This window comes from Schistocerca nitens, chromosome 4 (genome assembly GCF_023898315.1).
Source record: "Schistocerca nitens isolate TAMUIC-IGC-003100 chromosome 4, iqSchNite1.1, whole genome shotgun sequence".
Lineage (NCBI taxonomy): Eukaryota > Metazoa > Arthropoda > Insecta > Orthoptera > Acrididae > Schistocerca > Schistocerca nitens.
The window spans coordinates 501,932,166-501,957,558 of NC_064617.1; the positions used below are offsets into that span (position 1 = coordinate 501,932,166).

The 25,393-nt window shown below is 40.0% G+C and overlaps 2 protein-coding genes across 5 annotated transcripts in view; one reads left to right on the plus strand and one right to left on the minus strand.

Moving 5' to 3' along the window:
• Positions 1-5,731, minus strand: part of LOC126251341 (zinc finger protein 667-like) — a 130,337-nt gene extending 124,606 nt beyond the window's left edge. For 2 of the 4 annotated variants that reach the window (XM_049951703.1, XM_049951704.1), the window contains exon 1: positions 5,425-5,729. Coding sequence is in view for 1 of the 4 variants with exons in the window: in XM_049951702.1 (XP_049807659.1) it covers positions 1,950-2,041; positions 5,425-5,487 (155 nt within the window). In the remaining 3 variants the exon portion in view is untranslated. Of the gene's footprint in view, positions 1-1,949; positions 2,042-5,424 lie in introns of those variants that run through there. The other 2 variants (XM_049951702.1, XM_049951705.1) reach the window with 2 other exon arrangements.
• Positions 5,732-5,823: 92 nt separating this feature from the next.
• The window catches only part of LOC126251342 (threonylcarbamoyladenosine tRNA methylthiotransferase), a 135,707-nt gene continuing 116,137 nt past the window's right edge, over positions 5,824-25,393 (plus strand). Inside the window, exon 1 of the mRNA XM_049951706.1 lies at positions 5,824-6,017. The gene's annotated coding sequence lies outside the window, so the exon portion shown is untranslated. The remainder of the gene's footprint in view (positions 6,018-25,393) is intronic.

The window sequence follows — 25,393 nt, forward strand, 5'->3', positions numbered from 1 at the left end:
TAAAGTTCAATTCTTTCAACATCTCAGTGACACGACCCCTCCCCCTTTCTCATGTTTCACTGTACTTCAGACTATATTTTTTCTTTTTCCCCGCCATTCTTAATCATGCTATTCACTGCTCTTCTCCCTAACCTACCTTTAATTGCCACTTTGTCATTATCGTATCTGGACTGAAGGCAGCACAATGCTTACCAGTGTACCATTTCTGAGATCACCCACTGAAGTGCCCCCCCCCCCCCCCCTCGCACCTTTGTTTACCCTCATTTTCACTACAGGAGGGTCCATCTCATCCTGGGTTCTGACTGACCTGCCCTTCTTCTTTAACCTTCCCCAGCCCTATCCTTCTTTCCTTCCTGAGAAAGGAACAATTAGTTCCTTGAGTTTGGAAGTGATCCAGCACTTTTACAGATTTTCATGAGCATCCATGAGTTGTTGAATTTCTGATGGAAATTACTGCTGAGCAATTCTGTTTCAAAATGTATTACTTATGGAATGTTAATTTATTTTCACCTAATCATGTTTTTTTATTAATACCTAAAACTATACAAAAACTGAAAGAAATATCTGAACACTGTATTTTCTCTGTATTGTTTGTTACTGCGCTATCTTAACAGGTAAAGTATGACTCTCTTCAACTTTTATTTATTCTTGTCGTCTTCAGTCTGAAGACATGTATGATGCAGCTGTCCACACTAGTCTATCCTTTGCAAGCCTCTTCACCTACAATATAATAACTGCAACCTACAGTGATTTGTATCTCCTTATGGTAGTCTAGACTTGGTCTCTGTTTACAATTTTTAACCCCGACACTTCTCTCCAGTAGCAAATTGACAGCTCCTTGATGCCTCAGGATGTGTCCCATTAAAGTAATTCTTTACTTTAGCCAAGTTGAGCCACAACTGTCTTTTGTTTCAGTATCCACTCATTAATTATCAGATTCAGCCATCGAATCTCCAGCATTCTCCAGTAGCACCAATTTCTAAAGCTCTTTTTTCTCTTCTTGTTTGGACTGTTTATCATCCACATCTAACTTCCCTGCAACTCTATACTTCAGACAAATGCCTTCAGAAAAGCCTTTCTAACATTTACATTTATATGTGATGTCACAATTCTCTTTTTCAAAAATTCTTTTCTTACTATTGCCAGTCTCTATTTCGTATCCTCTCTACTTTGACCACCTTCAATTATTTTGCTGCCCAAATAATAAAATTAAACTACTTTTAATGTTAGTGTTATCTTTTTACTGGGCCTAGTCTCTTTACCCATTTCATTGACAGTTGCCTGCATTCTTTTATCTCTCAAAGCTGCCCACTCATCTTCTATTGTATTCTTACCCCCTGTTTCAGTCAGTTGTTGCTTAATACTCTCTTCGAACTTTTAGTAAGTTCTACCTCTTTCAATTTATCAACACCCCATCTTAATTTACTACATTTTTTCAATCATCTTAATTTACTACATTTTTTCAATTTTAATCTGAAACTCAATAATAAATTATGTTCAGATGCCACATCCACACCTGAAAATGTTTAGAAATCTCTGTATTATCATTATGTAACATATGTGAAATCTTCCAGTGTCTCCAAGTCTATGTTACATATAAAACCTTCTTTCATGATTCTTAAAACATGTACTAGCAACAATTAAACCATGCACTGTGAAAAATTCTAGAAGATGACTTTCCCTTCAATTACTTCCTCCAGTCCAGGTTCTCCAATGACTTTACCTGGTTTTTGCAGCTGATTTCTTTGATTATAAAATCTTCTGAGTCAACATACTGTAGTGATTTGAGAATTTCCACGTAAATTCTGGAACCACTCGACCTTCTGCCACCTGTAGTGATTTGAGAATTTCCACGTAAATTCTGGAACCACTCGACCTTCTGCCACCTCGAACACGTGATGTGTTAAAGATAAGTGTGAGAGAGAGCCTATTTATTGCACAACACATACCTGTGTGTGCAGGATGGATTTTGGTCATGGGAGGACAGGAACTGCATCAGACGAGCAACGCCGACAAGTGTTTGCCGCTCGCAGCATAGAACCTGTATGCAAAGTACAAGCAGTAATTATGTGTTATTCCTTGGTGGTCAAATAATTGTAATTGTTATAGACAATTGAAACATGATTTGTCTAGGGACTCTTACTTAATCTTGGTGTTAGACTTGCTACAAGTAAGACCTGTCTTTGAATTTCTGGTGGCTATTAAACTCACCATATTGTAATTATATTTAATAGTATCTCATGGTTAATGACTTGCAAGAGTTTGTATGCTTGTGCGAAACTTGCGGCAATGAAAATATACTGAACTGAAAGTATTACGAGGGTACCGAGTTATTTCAAGAGAGAGAGAGAGAGAGAGAGAGAGAGAGAGAGAGAGAGAGAGAGAGACTTTTTTTTAATTCCTCTAACCAGCATTATTTCTTTGGAGAAGAAGTTGTGGAGACAGACGCAGCCTCATATCCAGAGAATAGGATCCGCTAAATGTTTCAAGTAAGTCAACTGTAGTAAGAGAAGTGTGAAGTTTGCAATCCAGTTTTGCACAGCTTCTCTTGTTACTGAAACTGTTAGAATATTCCTTTTAAAACTTCTCCAATGCTTGACGTTTTGATCCCTCTGCTGGGATCTTCAGGATTCCACTTCTGTGTTGACCACTTCTCTTCTTTTTCCTACAATGAAATTCCAGTTCTCCATGTAATTAAATTTGCTTCCCCCCTAGCTATCTGGATAATTTATCTTATCCCATCATCCATTCCTTCAATGTCTTCACCATCTGTGGAGCTATTAGGCATATAAACATGCAATACTGTGGTGGATATTGGCTCTGTGTATATCATGGATACTATAGTGTGTTCACTACACTGCTCACAGTGCTTCACCTGTATTCCTGTTTTCTTATTCATTATTAGATCTACTATAGCATTACCCCTATTTGGCTTTGCATTTATGACAAAATACTCAGCCAAACATAGTTTCTATTCTTTGTGTCAATGCACTTCACTAATTCCCACTATATCTAATCTCAATCCAGCCATTTCTCTTCTTAAATTCTCTAACATACTCACTTCTTTCTTTATTCGTGTGAGAAGTACACTAAAATGAACACATCTATGATACACACAAAGAAAACTATACAGTATTCACCCAGAATTGGGCAACTTTGATAGCATTGGTGCCGCAGATGTTAAGTCCTTCATGCTACAGCTGGTTGGGCATGAGTTACATTTGAAGGGATGCCGGGTTGTCTGCAATTCACTGCATTCACACAGTGTTGTGTTGGCAGTTGGAAGTTCCACTTAAGGAGACTGTCCCTCGATCTTGCGACTTTGGTCCGCAGTCTGTTCGAGGACTTCCAGATGACCCACTTCTGCATGTGTCCAGGTGGCAAGGATTCTCGTGGTATCATCCAGTTTGACAGATGTTGGCATCTTTCTTTCCACTTGGTGAGTCAGGTTGCCACAGCTGATTCTTCTAAGGGCTGTGAAGTTGTTCGGAAACTCTTCCTGGACTTCAGTCTTGGCTTGGCAGGCTGATGTCCAAAGAGTGGATGTGAGCACCTAAGGGCTGTAACACTCCATATTCCCCACAGAAGACAAGTTTTGTTTTCCCTGTGTGGTCTCTGCTTGGAGATTCAAATGGGTGAGTATTTTAGCTCTGCAATATTTTACTATTGAGGAGACCATCATCATTAAGACATAAATAATTTCCCTTTGCTTTCACCCACTCACAGTAGGCCTCCCCTAAGGAAGAAAGGCCATTTTTTTGTCCTGTTACATTGAAATTACACATTGTCATCCTATAGTGCCACTTGTTGTCATTTATCAGCTTCTGTAGGTTTTTGTATAGGAACTCTACCTCTTTAGCAGAGTACAAGCACACTAAAGCATATACTTCAAATGATTTGGGTCTATGTTTATTTTCAAAACATCATTCTATACTGTCTGAGATTCCTTCAATATGTGTAACACTGTTTTTAATTTTCTAATACAACCCACAGCTACATTTTCTCCAGTTCTAGTACTGATTTTAATATACTTAATCTCAGTTTTTTTTCTGACCACCTAATTATTTTTATATTCCCATATTTGATCTTATATAAGTCAACTGACAACTCTACTAACCCATCTTCAGATACTTAGGCCTACTGCAATTGTTACTAAAGAAAAAGTCCTAAGAAAAATTGGGTTTTTATGGTAAATGACAGTGTCTACACAGTCAAATTTTATGCAGCAAGCTAGTAATGCCCCATGATCTTACACATCCACTGCCCAGGTTCCTTTAGTTTGTTACTTCCTATGTTCTTTCACCTGAGTTGGACGACCGATCTCCCAGAACTTTACACATTGAAGCAGGGCCTCAAACAACCCAATCCATACTATAGTAATCTGTCAGGGCCCTTAAAGTTTGGCAAGGCAAGAGAACAGGGCTAAAGTTCAGCAGAGCTCTAAGGAGAATAACTTCTGCAACCTTGCAGTGTATATGTCAATTAATAACTGCATCCTTAAAGTAAAATGGCAAACTGATGTGTTAGATCTACATAGGCCTAGTGACATAAAGAGCACATCAATGAAAGGAACAAATCAAGCTAAAATTTAAATGAAGTAGGGCCTAGGCCTATTTCAAGGGCCATGCACTGCCAATATAAAATGCAGAAGTTTGACTTAACAATATGATTGACTATCTATTACATATATAGAGTACTCTGAACATTCTGACAATCACTTAACAAGTATGATCACACTGTAATACGGTACAAAAAATAGCAGTGGAGTTGAGACAGAATTCTTGAAAACTTTTATAGGATCCACGAGGCTTGGGTAAAAGAAGATCATAGACTGGAGATTACGCTGTGAAGACCGAAGATTATGCTGACAGGGAATGTAGTAAAGTGCACCAATTTGTTGCTTACGTTGCTAATGTTAGGTAAGCTATATATTTGAGAATGAACCACATGAGTTTTGGTTAACTGGTAGGATGCTGGTACATTATATTTAAATAGGAAAGAGCAGGATTTTAATTTGCATACTGCACAAAAGTGTTGTTTGGATGTGCAAGGAACGGAAAAATGTCTATTACTCTGCCAATGTTCATGTTTAGGCTTGTCTAATACACTGTACAGGGTGACATAAATGTTGAACTTGGTGGAACTCAAAGAAATACAGATAATATCTCTTGAGAACTCAACAGGGAAACGGCATATTTTCCGTGGAAAACCTACGAATACGAGTCAGTGTCCTACATACTTCTCTACAAGTATCGCGTGGACAAGTAAGAATTGATACAAGAGGATTCTTTCTTAATGGAATTGGAAGAAATCTAAACAAAACCATTGGGAGCATTTATCAACACACACACACACACACACACACACACACACACACACACACACACACAGAGTTACTATTAAGCAGTATAATTTGTACAGTACCTGACAATGTTTCGAAAGCTGATTCTGCAGAATGGGTACTATTCCTTTCGTGTTACGGTGCATGCAAGAAGTTGTAACAGTCGAGTTCTATAGACATTACAAAATGTCAGACAGAAAGAAATCGTATGTTATCCGCCAGCGCTATATCTTGTGAATGAAAAAATCACAGATTTCAAAAGATACAGCGAACTCATAAACACAGCTTTTGAAAACATTTTTTCCCGTTAATGTGTACTTGTCCCATACACGTCTGTTCGCACACACCATCCTCTCTTATTCATTGCATTCTTCTCGTGCCTATTACTAAACATAAGCAACACGTACCAATACAAAACATACCAAAGTTTGTATAGCAACACCAAAGACATATTTATACACGGTAGCCATTCGATAGTCAACACTTTCCTGTCTACTTCGTACGTAGCATGTGCATTGTTCACTGTGCAGCAGATATATACAAACACTGTTCACGAGTACGTTGTTATTGCTGTCGCTAGAAGCAACATTACTGTCAGCGGAACTTGGGAAAGTTTTGTGTGTTGTGTAGTGCAGCTATCATCAGCAAAGGAAAAGGGTAATGAAATTATCCAAAGGTTAGTGAAACGAAGGGAAAATGGGTATGAAGTATTTACAAATACAAATGTTTTATTCCACCGTTGAGCATATTTACACGCAATTGGTGTCGTCAGTGTTAACACAATAATAATAGTAGTAATAATAATATAAACTTCGACATGACAGCTGTTATTAACTACAATATAATAATCCATGATGGATACAATACACATTTGTGCAAATGTCAATAACAACAAGTAGTTTCGTAACAGATGAATTACAAGGTAAATGAATTACTTAGGTCAGTGCATGACAAATAAATAATCAAACAGATAATTAACAATAAATACATGAAACAGAAATGAAATAGTTGCACAGCGTGGTATATGTAGGCTATAGTTTGCAGTTAATTTATCTACATCCATACTCCGCAAGCCACCTGACGGTGTGTGGCGGAGGGTACCCTGAGTACCTCTATCGGTTCTCCCTTCTATTCCAGTCTCGTATCGTTCGTGGAAAGAAGGATTGTAGGTATGCTTCTGTGTGGGCTCTAATCTCTCTGATTTTATCCTCATGGTCTCTTCGCGAGATATACATAGGAGGGAGCAATATACTGCTTGACTCTTCGGTGAAAGTATGTTCTCGAAACTTCAACAAAAGCCCGTACCGAGCTACTGAGCGTCTCTCCCGCACAGTCTTCCACTGGAGTTTATCTACCATCTCCGTAACGCTTTCGCGATTACTAAATGATTCTGTAACGAAGCGCGCTGCTCTCCGTTGGATCTTCTCTATCTCTTCTATCAACCCTATCTGGTACGGATCCCACACTGCTGAGCAGTATTCAAGCAGTGGGCAAACAAGCGTACTGTGACCTACTTCCTTTGTTTTGGGATTGCATTTCCTTAGGATTCTTCCAATGAATCTCAGTCTGGCATCTGCTTTACCGACGATCAACTTTATATGATCATTCCATTTTAAATCACTCCTAATGCGTACTCCCAGATAATTTATGGAATTAACTGCTTCCAGTTGCTGACCTGCTATTTTGTAGATAAATGATAATGGATCTATCTTTCTATGTATTCGTAGCACATTACACTTGTCTACATTGAGATTCAATTGCCATTCCCTGCACCATGCGTCTATTCGCTGCAGATCCTCCTGCATTTCAGTACAATTTTCCATTGTTACAACCTCTCGATACACCACAGCATCATCTGCAAAAAGCCTCAGTGAACTTCCGATGTCATCCACAAGGTCATTTATGTATATTGTGAATAGTTATTATAGTTAATTCTCATAAGGAAAGTGAGTCATTTGTCACATACTCAAGGAACTCTTTAGCATAGCAAATTACTTTACTTTTCATCCACCTCGAAAGAATAGTTTTAAATTTAGTTACCGGCACTGTGTAGGCATTTTCAGGTAATTTGTTTAAGAAGACAGGGCCAAGATATTCGTAACTGTTGTGTGTCTTTGCAGGCTTAGCATATGGCATATTAAGGGGAGCTGGAACGATCCATCACCTCCATGTTAATTTTAGCAAATAGATGGAACATTTATTTCTAAAATCATTAAACATATTGCTCTAAAATTTGGACTACATGTTCAGTGAATATCTATCTGCAAAGTTATAATGCCATGTTAAGAAATATTTATTGGTTTTTGTTTTACAATTATTTTTAAACAGATGTATATTTTTTTCTCTAAAATTTTGCACTTTTTCTTCTATAACTCTTGAATTATACAATATTTTTTTACAATTTGTTATAAAAATGAAGGAAAAGAAGTAAACATTATTGTGTATAAATTTCATTGATATACTGTTAGCAGTTTTTGAGAAAATGTTCCTCAAAAATGAAAATTTTAATGTTACGGGTAATGGCTTCCAAAGTTTTTTAATACATTCCTGTCCCATATGATGGATTATCAGCATCCTCTTCTTTTTCCAGTGTTAGTTTCCTTTTCACTGGTCTTTTCTTCCCTTTTGCTGCATGTTGTAGGCTTCTGTCTTTTTTTCCAGCATCTCTTAGTCTTTCTTCATCAATTAGACACATTGTGGTAATGGTGTAGTGTCCTGGTTGGAAACCTAAATGTTTCAGCACATCACGTTTGATAATGTTTCCTTCATTGTATGTTGCCACTGCACCATACACTCCAAAATGCAATGTACTAACACTTTTGGGAATCCTAATCCAAATTAAATTATTTACACTTTCATTTGGATTTTGTGTTTTCGCATTAAGCACTTTTCCAATAAACTTGGCTGTGATAAATCTCTGAATATGGTCTTAATTACATCAATTACAGCGTTTGGCAAACTGTTTTTATGGGCGTATTCCTTTTCTGATTGGTACTTACACCATGAATCATTCCCTGTGCGACACAGTGCATGTTGTGGGTGCTCATTTGTTAATGCAGTAAGAAAAAATAATGCCCATACTGCTCTCCTCATATGCTCTTGTATTTTGCCTAATTGCACACCCATAATACCTCTGCAATCCATCAATTGCTTCATCTGTCAATCTTCCTCTTCCTCCAAGGGTCTTACCATCACTAAGCTTCTGGGATCCTAATGTCTGCTTTAGTTTGCACAAGCGAGCCCCCATGCACTTCTGCGCATATCCAGTGCACTCCTGTTTTTTAATGTGAATTTCATTGCCATAAGATTTGAGTTCATCTGCAGCTTTATATCCTTTAGAATCACCATCTCCTAGATAGTTAGTATATCGTACATTATACCACTCCTGTGATCTGGAAAAAATTGCTTTCACTCCCTCTGCTTCCATTGGTCCACTTGTGCCGTTAAAATTTGCTTCACTACTTTCACTATGTTCATCCTTGGTATTGCCCTTACATCTACAATGTTTTGAGAGAATAGCAACATCAATTACTTTCCAACTGTCTCCACTGGTAGCTGTCACAACTCCATTTAGAAATTTATGACCTCTACGTTGCCATGATCCATCCAAAGCAAAAGTTAAATCTCTAAAATTCCCATTATCTGTCACAGCTTCTCCAACTGCTTTCTTCATTGTTGCTTGAGCATTATCTTCAGCAGAAGATGCCACCAATTCATTATAAAATCCAAACTTGGTTGATGGTTTTGGCAAGTTCATAATTCCACATAACATTGTCCCTGCAGCACTACCCTTGCCAATGCAATGCAAGCCATACACTAGCCTAACATTTATATCATACACTTTCTTTCCACTATTACCACTACAAGGAATACTGTTAGAATTAGAAAACGAAACTTCTGCAGCACATTTGTTAGTCTTCAATAACATTTTACATGCCAAACCAATGTGTGAAGTTATTTTGAATTCCAGTCCTCTTTTTTTTGCAAACTTAACACAATACGTTATGCTTCAAAATATTAGAGAGCAAGGAAATGTTAATTATTTCATTCACATCATTACTATCACTTTCATAGGTTTCAAATTTTTCTTTGCTATCACAAAGTTTCTTGCTGGAAGAAGTTCTATCACATTCATGTGGAGTAGTCGGCGAAGCAGTCTGAGCAGCATCTCCCTTCGAAACAACAAAATATTTCTTCTTCCATTCATTGTGCCTTTTCTTAAACACTTGATTGCTGAAACGGGGCATATTGATATCCACAAACCAAATATGTAAAACAGGTACAAGCAAAATTTGTCAAATACGTAAAATTGAACTGCTAAACAACACAAAGAAAACTCTGCAAGTCAACACACATGGTATAGCGTTTATGTTTACCGATATGAACAGTCACTTGTCAAAGAGATAAAGCCATACAACATTGGAAAACAAAACACTGTCTAATTCCGCAAAGATTTCCCTACTTGCAGCCAGTGAGCGGCGCCGTCAGAGGTGACACACCAAGTTGCTACAACCGTTTACACGGCGCGTCAACTTTGAAGTGATAAAAAACACACTTAGAAGGGTGAAACTTGATTTGTTTCATTTAGAAAACTCCAAATAATTTTATAATGAAAAAAAAACTGAAAAATGTTAATTTTGTGATTTTTCATCGTTCCGGCTCCCCTTAACTGTATGTCCACTTCTTATGTAATGGTAATGAACTGTTCTCCTTAAGTCAAATTTACACATTCTCTTTAATGAAGTAAGGCAGTGTAAATATATAGGCCAGGCACTGTCATTATTTAGTTTCTTAAAATAATCTCGACATGATTCATATGGGTTAAGTCATGCTATGCACCTTATGGCTTTATTTTACCGTTTAAACTCCAGTTTGAACCTACAAAAATGTCCCATAATAGTATTCCATAACTCGTGTGAATGGAAGAATGCAAAATATGCATATAACAGGAGTTCTTTACTTACACTGTTCCTCAGCTTGTACAGCAGATATATGGCACATGCCAATTTGCCACATATATTCCCTGTGTGGGTATATCAGTTGAGTTTTTGATCTATATGAAATCCTAATAATTTTACTGTTTTGTTATCATGACTGGGAGCATTCAGGTTGAAAACAATAGCTTCAGTTTTACTATCATTCTTCTGCAGTACATTTGCCTCAAAACAAGTAGTGCACCTCTCCATTGCCACTGCTATGCTGTGTTGCCCATTTTCAAGATTGGTGCCACATGTGATGAGTGTTGTGTCATCAGCATGTAGCACTGCATCACATGATACAACTGCAAGTAAATCATTTATATGAATAATGAAAAGAAAAGGTCCATGAACAGGTCCTTGAGATACGCCCTTTACAACTGGGAGACATTCTGACATTTCATTATTTACCTTACCTAACTGTTTCCTATTGTCCAAGTATGACTGCATTAGGCATAGAGCATTCTCTTTCACTCCATAGTGGTAGAGCTTTTTTATGAGAATATTGTGGGATACCATATCAAAAACTTTCCTGAGGTCCAACAGTGTTGCACAGATAATATCTTTATCTTCAAAACAATTATATATTTTTGCGACCATACTCTCAACTGCTTTGACTGTAGAAAGGTTGGATCTGAATCCATACTGTGAGGAGGTGAGTATATCATTATGTTCAAAATATTGACTCACTTAATGGTCAGTCCTTAAAAGAAAGTAAAGAATGTAATTTTGTTAATATGAATTGTTAAAATATGGAAGTCAGTTTTGTAGACATTGTCACTGTTTGGATAAAAGCACCTAATCAGTTCAACCTTTCCAGTTCACGAAGTACTTCAAGAACTCTGGGGGCATTGTCAAAAATAGATGAACGTGGACTAGGATTTCTTCGGCAACGTGGAGTATGAAAATGTGTTCAGACATTGTTTGTTCAACCGATAGTTTGTTACGATCATATTTGTGGGTCGAAAATGCGAATTCTCAAATGATTTGTTCATCCAGACTGGCCACTGGTCCAACCTGAATTCCTTTCGCACTTGTTTGATAAAGGATGTCACTTAATACCCAATGTTAGTTATTATCTTCCTCGTTACAGTACACCTAAAACATAAGTAAACAGGAATATGGCATGAAGTACATGCAGTGGCGACACGGGCGCACATTCCGACAGAGGGCGGACATCTAGCTTTCACCTTTACGCATGCGCCTGCGTGCCACATATAGAACAGTAGCTTCAGAGGGTGCGGATTTTGATAGAGGACGCTCCTGTGACGGAGGCCAATGCGCATGCCTTTTCACGCCAATTTTTTGCTATAAAGTTGACTCTGGGAACTTGCAGTCTCCAGTGACAGACACTCATCTGAAGATGGCTGGACGATTGCCAGCCAAAATATCGTGGCAAGAAGTCAACATGATCTGGCTGCAATCCCGAAATCTCATTGTTCATTGTACCTGTTTGTACACTACTTTAGACTCTCACTTATTTGTTTCTTTGAAGAAGTATCTGTGTTGAGTAGTATTTGCTTAACTTTCCTCTACGCGATTGCGTATTTTTTTCGTTTTAGTGTTGTGAGAGCAAACTTTGTAGCATATTGATAGCCAGAAGCGACTTATGAGTAATTCTTAATTTACATCCAGCAGTTTCTTGGGTTTGTAATATATTCCTTGTTGTATCGAGGAACATAGGTTAATTATAAGTAAGGGTTGTGTTTGTTGTATACGAATGCAGAAACAATTGGAAGCTGTGTTGGCCATACCAGACAGGCTTCAGGTTGCTGTCCTGGTCTTCAGTGGCTTTGAGGCACTTGCCACGAAACCTGTGGCACCTCTGGTCCCTGTAGTTGTGCTGGAGAACACTGATGTTTCAGTGCCTTCTGATACACTTGATCTTGCCACCAGTCCATGTCAGATGGAGGTAAATGGCAAACAGTAGTGAGTCAAGAATTTGGGCTAAAGACTAAACTGGACACTGAATGCGTAGTTGCCCTTTAGGCCATAAAAACTAATTTGAGGCCTTGTCCATTGCTGAAAACACAACTGAGTCAGCATGGAATGCTATTTCTGTTGAGACAGGTCCCAAACTTCCCAAAAGATCTGCACGAAAGCACATCAGTGGGTTTGCTGCTCATTTGGAGCCCCACTGTAATGTTGGTGTTGTAACTTGTTAGAGATATAGCAGTCAGGTCAGGAAAGGCTGGCAGCGTCCAATTGGTGTGCTTGATGGGGGTCTCATCTGAGATGTTGAGGAGGCTCTATCAGTAGCTATTGAATACAGTGGCTGCAAATCGTAAATCACATCAGCACCCATACATACCCAAACCCTTCAACTCACCACCCTCATCCTGTACAGCTTACTCACAGGCATCAAGAAAACGTGAAAAATTCAATAATCCCCAGGGACGCTCTTCCGCCAGCAATATTTTTATTTATTTATTTATTTATTGATTTATTTAACCTGGCAAGATTAGGGCCATCAGGCCCTCTCTTACATCTAACCAGGCATTCTACTTATTTTACATTCATATATTTTAGTAGGCATCTTAAACTACATCTAGTACAAAAAGTGAAATAAACAATTTGAAAGGTACACCTGGAAAAATACATACATATAGAGTTTATAATCTTAGATCACAAGTACTGTTATAATTAGACATTATTGAACAGACAGATTTGAGATAGGAGTGCTGGCAGCAGGGAGTATGAGGGAGACTCATGGTGAAGGGAGGAGAAGAATAGAGAGACATGATGAAACATAATTAAGGAAATATAAAGGAAAAGAATATTGCGTGGCTAATAGAGATAGATGAAGAGGAAGGCATCTCAGGAGCAAGATAGGAGACGCTAGCTTTGCTATTTGACAGATGAGGGGATTGTCCTTGTACATTAATTTTGTGGAGAACTTTATGAGGATGATAGTAGGAAATGCTTCAACTTCTTCTTAAAAGCAGCAGGAGATTGAATTTTGCGCAAGGTAAGGGGCAGTTTGTTCCAGAGGCGGACAGCGGCAACTGAGAAGGAGTTTGCAAAAGTTTTTGTTTTGTGAGTGGGCACAGTTAGGATACCAAATAAGAGTGACCTCGTGTTTCGATTGTGATGACATGACAGGTTTTTAATATCTGAAGCAAGGTACTGGGGTGTTTGCGCCTCGAGGAGTCGGTGGAGTAGACATAGAGTGTGGTAGTCGCGCAATTTGTCCGGCCGCAGCCACCCTAGCTGGGAGTATGAAGCACTAACATGATCGTATCGGCGAATGTTGCAGGTGTAACGCACACAGGCATTCATGGTTAGCTCTAGCCGTCTTTTGTTTTCACTGCTCATGCCTTGTTGAATCACATCACAATAGTGGAGGTTCGGTAGAACGAGTGCTTGCACGAGCTGGCGTTTCAAGTCCTGTGGAAATATGTTCCGAAACTTTTTGAGAGCATAGAGACAAGCAGACGTCTTTCGGCACACTGCGACTGTATTCTCCGCCCAGTTGAGATGCTCATCCAAAGTTACACCCAAGTTCTTCACTGTTTTCTGATATGGTATTGGAGTACCGTCGAGCAGAATAGGAGGTAGCCGTTCGCGGAAATCTGAACTTATTAATTTCTGATGGGCTATTAAGATTACTTGCGTCTTTTTTGCATTTAGTTTAAGCCCCAGGTTTTTCGCCCATGTCACTACTGAAGACAGATCATCGTTCATCTGAGCGATTGCAGTGTTTACATCTTCAGGTCTGACGCTTAGGTAGAGCTGGAGGTCGTCGGCATAGAAATGATATTTACAGGAGGACAGAACCGATGAAATATCGTTGACATATAAAGAAAACAAAAGTGGTCCTAAGACTGATCCTTGTGGCACTCCCGAGGAAACATGTTTCCAGGAAGATTTTTCATTTACGCAGACAACACATTGCTGTCTGTCTTTTAAGTAGCTTTCAAACCATCTCATTGCACTTTCAGAGAAATTAAGCTGTTGCATTTTTCTGAGCATTATGTCAAAGTTAACAGTGTCAAAAGCTTTGCTGAAGTCCAGTAGCGTCAATATTGTTGCCTTTCGATTGTCGATGGCATATTTCAGGTCATCAGTTACTTTAATTAGAGCAGTGTTTGTGCTGTGATGTTTACGGAAACCAGATTGAAATTTGTCATATAGGCTGAATTCATGCAAGTGTTCAGTGATTTGGTCATGAACAATATATTCAAGTGCTTTGGAAACAGCAAGCAGTATGCTAATTGGTCGGTAATCACTAGGCAGTTGCGGGTTTTCGATCTTAGGGATGGGTCGAATTAGGCTTCTTTTCCATGCAGTGGGATATATTCCGTTCACGAGGGAAAAATTAAATATGTCAGTTAAGACAGGCACTAAGATATCGGCAACATTCTTAATCATGGTTATACCGATACTGTCGTTGCCTATTGCATCAGAAGAGATTCTCATTATTGCTTTTCTTGCCGTATTTGTTGTTACATGTTTTAGATGGAAGGTATCGTTGTTAGTTATCCTGTTTAGGGATTCTTGTGGACGGTAATTATCAGCTGTGCTGGTATTCAGAGGTGCAGAGAAGAATTCATTTAATTCGTTAGCTGACACATGAAAAGTGGTTTCCGATTTTGCCTTTCCGACCCCCAAGCTACGGAGATTCTTCCATAGAGTCGTGGGCGTCAGATCGCTGCATACAAGGGAGCGAGCGTGCCTGATTTTAGCATTGCGAATGCATTGTTTCACTCTGTTCCGTAGCTTTCTATATTCTTCGAAACGCTCGGGTTTCGGATCTGCCTTGAAACGCCTGTGGGCAGCATCCCTATTAGTCATCATTTGACGTAATTCAGCTGTCAGCCATGGAGCAGGAGATTTTCTTACACGGATTGTGCGCACAGGTGCATGTTTGTCATAGAGGGCAGTGAGTTTATCACCAAGTTCATTAATTTTGCCGTCGATTGTGGGTTTTCTGGTTATTTGATGCCATGAGATTTCTGAGCAATCGGCTGTTAGAGCGTCAAGGTCAATACGTTTCATGTTCCTACAAGTTATGTAACGCGATTTGATCCTTGGGGGCTGCACAGAGTAGGCCAGGAATATTACATCATGTGCTGAGAGGCCAGGGGCCGATGTTTGACCAACATCTCTTACTTTGTCAGTCTGTTTCGTTGCGATTACGTCTATAAGAGTATGACTGTGCGCCGTATGGTGTGTAGGTTGTAATGGAAGAATGTTCATGCTATTGCAACTAAACAGTCTTCTTAGGTTTATTGCGGAGGGAGTGTCTCTTAGCAGGTCTATGTTCAAGTCACCCATTACGATGACATGTTCGTATTGACACTGAAGTGAATGTAATTCCGACTGGAAGGAACTCATTGAGCTTATTTTTGGCGGCTTGTACACGACGCCAGTCAAGAATTTCCGACTTTGTATATTTATTTCAATGAACATGAATTCAGCCTCTTTTTCTTCAGCAGGATTTGACGTACATAAGACTTTCGCTTTGAGATCTGTTCGTATATACGCGCCGACACCGCCACCTCGCTTTTTTGATCTGTCTGCCCTAAGAAATGTGTACCCTGGGAGATGAATAGATGCAGAGGATATGTGTGGTTTCAACCACGTTTCGGATAAGAGGATTACGTGGTAGTTTAGTTGGTTGAAGAGGAGGCTAAGTTCTTCGTAATGTGCAGGTAAAGACTGGATGTTGCAGTGAGCTGCTAAAAGCTCTGACGCATTCCGCTGAGCAGCCTGAAGTAGGGTGGCAGACTGGTTTGTCCCTTTGTTAGGCACTACCTGCCGCGAGGGGCACTGGCCGCTGCTTCCGCCAAGTGACATAACACAGGGGTGTCCGAGATTTTGCGCGCCCTGTGTGTGACACCGCGAGTGCCGAAAGAAAGGCGACTGCTAGAGATTTCCTGAGGTTGCGGGAGTATAGAAAATGGATTAGTGGTATTCGGTGCAAGGAGAATATGACTAAAACAGTGACGGCTGTGTGTCACTGTGTATCCTCTGTCGTACGAGGAGAAATGTAATTAGCATATTTGAAACAGCTTAGGGTGGAAATAAGGGAAAAGGGAGTGATTTAAGAGGCCGATGCTGCCAGCAGAGAGAAGTAAGCTTAATAATTAATAGATTATCGTAGGAAGCTAGAATTAAATTGAAATTTACTAAAGTGATGCTGGTAGTGATTATCGTAGGAAGCTACAATTAGATTGAAATTTGCTAAAGTGATACTGATAGTGATTTTTGTTATGAACAATTTAAACCGAAGAGATGGGTGATTAATGAACTAAAGGAGAGACTAATAATTGCAATAGAACTAATTCAGAACGGAAGAGAATAAACTGAGAAAATGAAAAAAGTATTAGCAGTAACTAAAATTAAGTAATGGTTAGAGCTACAGACACAAAAAAAATAGTGAAAAGTTAATACAGTTACAAAAACAATTAGTTGAAGGTACAAATATGGGTATAATTAAAAAATTAATAAAATTACAAGACTCTATCTGAGTATAGGGCTGTTACAATTTGCAAATGGTGTTAAGTTTGCACTTTTGGCTCGAGTAGCTTCACTTAATACTATTCAGTTCTGTCATGTTTGTGACTGTCTTCTTTCCAGCTGCCGTCTTAATGATTACTCTGCCATCCTGAGTCCACACATTCTGAAGACCGAAATGGGATATGGCACTGTTTAAAAGCTTTAGCCGTTCGTGTGTCAGATCTTCCCTTATTGTAAGCCCTGTCCTTGCTAACTTCTTCTTCTGGGTAAAGATCTCTGCCCTTTTTCGGTACGAGATAAATTTAATTATTATTGGACGAGGTTTGGTGGCACCTGGTAGTTTTCGTCCCACCCGATGGCTCCTGTCAATGTCTGCCTTGGTCACTTCTACGCCTAATTTTTCACGCGCAACCTGTATAAGCAGGTTGTCCGTGTCTTCTTCTTTATTTTCTACTACTCCAAACAGTCGTAGACTATTTCGCCTTTGGTACTGTTCTAGTTCGTCAGTTGCGGCAGATAGTTTCACTTCCAACTCTCGTGCCTTTTTCTCGTATTCAGACACAGACTTTTTTAGTGCTGTAATTTCGGCAGTATTGGCCTCAACAGTTTCACGCATTTTGGCCAATACTGCTGCCGTTACAGTGTCTGATATAGTGCCTGCTATCAGATCGAGATTGTTTTTATCGCGAAGCGCAGCGTTTACCTCAGAGCGGACCAGCTCCGCTATGCCGGGAGCCGCGGCCGCACCTTCCGCCAAGAGCGGGCCCGCCGCACCTGCTGCTTCCCCGCTGCTGGACGCGCTGTTGTTCACTCTTCTGTTTACCATTTTCTCGAAGATATTGGCGGAGCACAGAAAAAAAATAGCACTACTGCACAGAACACTGTTGTTTACACGATTTCCACTTGTACTAGACAACACCACCTGCGAGAACACCTTCGAATTCGACTAAATTTCGCGAGCCGAACTTAACACGTGTTACACTGCAGCCGCCATGACACTCATCTAAATGAGATTGCAGGTTAGAAGAGTGCTTCTTCCCACCCCATACGACCAATTTAATTGCCTCCCAAAACCCCTTACCGAGTTAGTGCACACCCTAGTTTTATATCTTTAAACTCACGGTTGTGATTAACAACTAAATGCTCGTAACCCCTCTTTCTCAAACCCCTAAATGACGAAAATGCATCTGAAACTATAATACTCCCCTCTTCAAAATGTTCTTCAAATAAATGCACCAGTTCTCTCTTAGTATGAGCCTCAAAAGCCCTAAAAACACAGTGAACATATGCACCCCTTGAAATAACAGCTGTCCACACCCACAAACCAATCCAGGAGCTACCCCTCCCATACTTCTTCTTACCGAACTGAGATCCATCAATCCCAACAACCACCCCTGGCCCACTCAACTTTCCATTATACTCAACATACCCAGAACAAACGTCTTGACAGAAAGAAAACCAATCTAACCCAGTTCTCTCAATCACTCCTCTCTCATGTGCACAAAAACTGGTAGAGGACCTATAACAAAAGTAATAAGTCAACAAAACACTCTCTTTCATGTCCAACCTAAATTTCTCGAACTAGATACCTGGCTAATGGACCTTCAGACTTTATCGTGCCAACACTGCCGCATATACACATCCCTGATCCGAGACGCTGGAACTCTCATCAGCCTTTCATTATCGCCACACATGCTGCATCTGACATAATTTGCAGTCAGCCCAAATAACTGCAGAAGCTTAATAACTGACATTATTTCCTCACTTGTCTGGGCACACAGTGAAGCACTATTAAATTTCATGGTTATATCCATACTTAACAACAGGGGGAGGGGGAGGAGGAGGAGGAGAAGAAGAAGAAGAACCTTAATGACACACTGAAAACTCTTCCAACTCACGTTACGCGACCAACTACGATCACTCACAGCAGCGCTGCACTCTCAAAACCATACCTCAAATGAACCCAATACAACGTCTTACACTTAGCCTGTGTACATACACCATCACAGGGAATCATCAAACACAACAACATGCCGTCTACAAACACAACCCACTCAAAAACTCCTCGCCATAGTGACGTCACACACCACAGCATCATTATGTCATGAGTCAAATCAAATGGATGGAATTGGATGCTTCCGTTGACCTGGAAAACAAAGCTGGATACCAGTGGTGGAGCCATGTTTATTGGCATAAATAATATCGAATTAGGTTAGTACCGATTCTGAAAGCAAAATAATTTGGGTGACAAGAGCCCTTTCCTCTGTAGCGAGATGGTGGAACAATTCAGTGAAAGCTGAGAAGATTGTACATAAATTTGCTGATCATCTTGTACTACTAGGTAGAGTTTTTAATTTAGCAGCTAGGGACTGAAAAAGTCAAGTAATTAGAATGGGAAATAGGGAGAGAATCATGTGAAATTGTTCAACAGACTTTATCTAAAATCTACCTTGAGTAGTTATGAGGTTATACAAGTACACCTAGTGAAAGTGCACCATCTCAGCTCTCCTGGTTACAAACAGATCTCAACTTTTGAACTCAGTTCATGTAGGGGAGGGAGTAAGTCCAGCCATTATAGCATCACTGAATACAGATGTAAAAATGAAGATATTTGTTAGGGTAATTTATAGTTGGTGTCTGATTGGAGCAAATAAATTTATTGCAAACACATTTACAAGATAAATGTGTAGCATGAAATCTTGTGTGAGCTGTTACATGGAATAAAAAAACCTCAATGTGTCCATATAGTTACATCATAACAATGCAACATTTATTTTCAAAAACCTTGTAGCAGCAGATGATGGAGAGTCTTTGCCTGGAGTTTTGTCATTATGTCTACCAGGATTCAGTCCAAACACCCATGATCCACAGTGACTTGGAGTTACTCCATTTTTTTCTGTTTTAAGGAGTTATTTTGTGTTTATACGTTTGGTTTGGTTCTTATAGTCAATAGTTTGACGAGTCAGTAGCTGCCTTGTTGTCACGTAGTAGTTTGAGCAAATCTTTCTTGTGGCTTGGATATATTTCGCTGTCTTAACCTTTGAAGCCATAGAATCTCCTGACATGTTTAGGTCAAGGACATATATTCTGAATCATTTATGGAAAAGGCCATTGTCATCTGTTGCTTACTATGCCAGGATATCATTGTTCCTTAAGATTTAAACAAATATGCAGTTGTTCACTTTCGTTACTCAAAATAATCTTTTATGTGGCTGTCCTCTGTTGTAGAAGCAGTTGCTTCATATCTTAGTACCCTTTAGATATCTAAAGATACTTTTGACTGCCTGCCATTTGGGGTAACCTCAGATTGTTACAAAAGCAACTAGCAATTCCGGTCAAGTAAGCTGGGTTTGGCACCATTCCTAATTTAGCATTCATTCAACTTCCTATTGTGTAACAATAAACAGTTGTCTTTGTAGCTTCTTACTCTTGCTCTGCTTTTGGACACACAGCATGAGTCAGCACTCAGTTATTGTCCAGTGACATACGGTAGATATGAGCTTACAGAATCTGTTAACACTCTTCTCCACATAGTGTGTCTGGTCTATCAACAAATGAACTTCTTTGTGGTTCCTAGTAATTCATACACCTAAACAGTTAGAAACTCCACCAATATCTTTCAATTTGAATTTGAGTCACCTTATAAGAAAGCAATGGCAACATCTAGGTGATTGATGTCAAAATCATATTTAGCAAACATAGCAAATAAATATCTTAACGAGCTATACCTTATAACTAATGCGTATGTTTCATCATTGTCAAGGGCTTGCTTCTGAGCACAAGTTTTTATTACTAGTCATGCTTTATAACATACAGTGGAGCATTTCAAATATTTTTTAATTTTAAAAACCTTCTTCATTTTTTGGGCCTTATCCAAAATCATCACAGGCTCAACATGTTAACTTGGATTTGGCAATGTCAGTGGTAGAGGATGGCTGGGCACCCTCCCTGTTCCCACTCCATTTCCACTTGGAATAGAATTTGTGTACACTATCTGCTCAAGTCTAATATTATCCAATGTTAAAGTGTGTGAACAGTTTTGAAATGTTTGCAAATTGTGCAACTGATATGGGGAGTGGAAGCGAGCATGGTATTCGTAAATTCAGATGTGGGAAACCATCTAAAACCACATCAAGATGTAATCTGGAGCCAGCAGGCCTATCAAAACCCCAAAAATTGCATGCTAATACACATGGCTGTACAGGTGGATCTTAGTTTTAAGGCCCCTTTGTCGTTTAATGTTTTCCTGGGAAACTCCAATGTGCAGCTCTTATTGTGAAATTGACTACCATCAGTTTTTAGTGTTGTCTGGCATCATCACTTACTGCAGTGACAAAGGATGTAAGTCAGTTGAAGATTTAGACTGATAGTACTGAAATCATGCAGTTTCTTTGGATTTCGAATTCTTAATGACTTTTGTTTTGGCACACTATCATTATTTTCATTTTTTTGGGCTTGATTCCTAATTGCAACTATTACCCATTGAACCTCTGCTTTCTCTGAGGCAGAAAATGTTGAGTATGTATGATCCAAGTTCCAGAGTATTGTGCAATATGCCTTAAACAAGTGTGTCCTGATCAAGATAACTTTCTTCTAGTTTATTCATCGTTATTTCATTCAGTTTCTTTTTCATGAAAGGGATGAACGGTCCACTTTGTTGCTGTGACTTAATTTCTTCTTTATACAGTTTAGAAGTACCTGCACCAAAAGTAATGCACCTTATTTTTATGATTCTATGACAGAGCTGTTGATTCTTCAGAGCATCCTACAAGATAAGCTCAATACTTCTTTTGTCCCATTTTTGTCTACTTGCTCCCAAATTTTGAACATAGGTCTTGCATCCAGGGTTTTCAGATTTCGAAGATCCACCTTCTTGTTTGTCTTGTTTTTTGTGCCTTAGTTGGAGATCAATTAATTATTTATTGCACACACATTAACTCAAATATTTCTACCTAGCAAGTATGACAAAAAACAGATTTCAGATTAGCTGAGTGGTCATCAAGAAATGTTCTTCTCTGAGGCAGAAAAATGTTGAGTATGCATGAATCGAGTTCCAGAGTATAGTACAATATGCCCTAAACAAGTGTGTCCTGAACAAAATTCTGATGAATGGGAAAGACACACTGTGGTTTGATAGCCGTATTAGAAAGCTACTCCGAAAGCAATGTGAATTTCATCCTGGACTTATAGCTACAGCTTTATTGACAGACAAAAACTGGAAAAAAAATGAGAACAAGAAATTTGAAAATAAAATTCTGTCTACCATTATGGCAAAACAATCAAAAGAAGTTCTGGTCTTGTGTTAGATCAGCAGATGGATGAAAGCTCTCTTTCCAGACCATGTAGTGATGATGACTTTGAAATGGAGGATTCCTTCTGCCAGGTAATCCTTGCAGTTTTGAATTACCTGGCATAGGGACTCCACCTGCTGCCAGAGACATCGACCTAAAAACCTTGCCACAGTGACCCCATTCCAGAAATCCAGCAGAATCTCCAGTCACTCCTCAAATCTTTAGGCCCATCCCAGAACATGTCCCCAGGGTCCATCTCTCTGCTCACCTCTACCACTTCCTGCACTTCTACCTTCTACATGCTTCCTAAAGTCCATAAACCCTACCACCCAGGACACCTTATTGTGGCCTTTACTGTGTCCCCACTGAGAGAATCTCTGCTCTCATAGACCAACACCTTCAACCTATTATCTGCAACCTATCCTCCTATATGAAAGATACCAACAATTTCCTCCACTGACTTTCTACAGTTCTTCTCCCTTTACCCTAACCAACATCCGTAATGCCCACGGCCTTACTGCTATTGAACACTATCTTTCCCAACGGCCGATGGATTCCAAACCAAAACCTCCTTCCTAGTTGCCATGACAACTATATCTTCAACCCCAATTACTTCTCCTTTGAAGGCATTACCTCCAAACAAATTCAGGGGCTATGGGCACTTAAATGGTACCATCCTGTGCCAACCTATTCATGGGCCATCTTGAGGAATCCTGCCTAAACACCAAAATCTGAAACCTCTCACGTGGTTCAGATTCATTGATGACATCATTGCAATCTGGATTGAGGGTGAGGACATCCTATCCACATTCCTCCAGAACCTTGATAGCTTCTCCCCCATTTGATTCACCTTTTTGTACTCAACCCAACAAGCCAGCTTCCTAGATGTTGACCTCCACCTCAAAGATGAGTACACCAATACCTCTGTCCATATCAAACCTACTAACTACCAGCAATACCTCCACTTTGACAGCTGCCACCCATTCCATACCAAGAAGTCCCTTCTATACAGCCTAGCCACCCGTGGTTGTTGCATCTGCAGTGACGAGCAGTCCCTCTCCTTCACAGATTGTAATTTTCCTTCCAGCCTTGTACAAAAACAAATCTCCCATGCCTTGCTTTCTAGTCTCCCACCACCTCCCAAAATCTCACCATCCAGCCACAGAGGAGCATTTCCTTCGTAGTTCGGAACCATCCAGGACCGGAGGGATTGAATTACCTTCTCTGCCAGGGTTTTGTCTACCTCTCGTCTTGTCCTGAAATGAGAAAGGTCCTGTCCACTATCCTTCCCAACCCTCTCACAGTGGTATCCACCGTCCACCGAACCTACACAAATACTCGTCCATCCCTACACAACCCCTGCTCCCAACCCCCTACCTCATGGCTCATATCCTTATAATAGACCTAGATGCAAGACCACTCCCATACATCCTCCCACTATTGCCTACTCCAGTCCTGACACTAACATCACATATCCCATCAAAGGCAGGGCTACCTGCGAAACCAGACATGCAATCTGCAACCACTGTGCTGCATTCTCTGTGGCCATGACAACTAACAGGCTCTCTGTCCACATGAATGACCATCTACAAACTGTGGCCAAGAAACAAGTGTACCACCTTGTTGCTGAGCACACTGCCCAAGCATGACATCCTTCATTTCAATGACTGCTTCACAGTTTGTGCCATATGGATCCTTCCCACCAACACCAGCTTTTCTGAATTGCGCAGGTGGGAACTTTCCCTGCAATATATCCTATGTTCCCATAACCCTCCTGGCCTCAACCACCATTAGTCATTGTCCTCACCCATCCAGCTGCTTCCCCATTCCCATTCCAGCACTACACAGCCCACATTCCACCAGTGCACCCAGTCTTTTTACTTCTCTCCTTTTCCGGTCATCCCCACCTCTCCCAAGCCCTCCATCTAATCTCCTGCTAGCTGCCCTATCCTCTCTTGACCTTGTCTCTGCGCACTCCCTAGCAGCACTTCACTGCCCCCCACCACCCTACTATCCCCTCCCCCTGCCTGCCCCAGCCTCCTCCTTACCCCCCATCGGGTTGCCACCCCCATCATGCTGCTGCTGCTACTTGCAGTGTGGATTCAGTTGTCAGAGACTGCAATTGTGTGTGTGTGTGTGTGTGTGTGTGTGTGTGTGTGTGTGTGTGTGTGTGTGGGCGGGCGCGCACGCATGTGCGTAGGTCGTCCATTTTCGACAAAGGTCGTGTTGGCCAAAAGCTTATTGTGACAGTCTTTTTGTTATGCCTATCTGCGACTCAGTGTCTCCACTATGCGGTGAGCAGCAACTTTTCTTTTCGTAATATGTACAATTTATGTTTTACTTGCTCAGTGTGTGCTGTGTAATTACATTGTGCAAAATCAAACAACGGAAAATTCAGGATGGAATAATAATAATAATATTATGAAAAGGATAAATTGCTACTCACCATGTCCTGGAGATGTTGAGTCCCAAACACACACACAACAAAAAGATCGTGAAACAAATGAGCTTTTGACCAAAAGGCAGTGGCTGTGTGTGTGTGTGTGTGTGTGTGTGTGTGTGTGTGTGTGTTTTACCTACTTTAGAGAAAGGCTTTTGATCCGATGCTCATATGTTTAACAGTTTTTCATTGTGCCTGTCTGCAACTCAACATCTCCACTTTATGGTGACTAGCTATCTATCTGTTTCATAATACAGCATGTACAAAATAGATATAGCATCATCTGAAACAACAAGTCTATTTCTTACCAGCGTACTTATTCATTTGGTGAGATGCTCCAAAATGAGGAATTTTTATTATTTGAATACTTCTTACAATATGCAGTGTGTATTTTCAATCCTTGCTTATATCCTTCTTCTATTTTCATGGCCCAAAAATCATGGTACTCGAATACAATCTTTTCTGTAGTGTTGGAATAATTTCACTACATTGAAAAAGTGATGAACATGTACAGTTTTTGTTTAACAAGGGCAATGAATCCTGTGTATTTAGGAGGGTGAGTCAAATGAAAACCTTAAATTTGTAATAACAAATCGAAATTTCGTGCCGTTATCCTGTAAGTTGGTAAGTGTGCTACGAACAGCGTGCAGAATGGCATGTAGGTGGGAGCATGGTGCAGATGCACACATACCATCGCAGTATCAGTATAAAGATGGACGCCCCACTTGCGACTTGCACCAGGGAAGAACAGCATTCTATTATTCGGTTTTTGTGTAGTGAAGGTATGAAAACTATTAAAATTCATCACAAATGAAGGTTCAGTACGGTGATGCATGTTTGTCACAGCAGCAAGTCTACGAATGGAGTAGGAAGTTTGCAAATG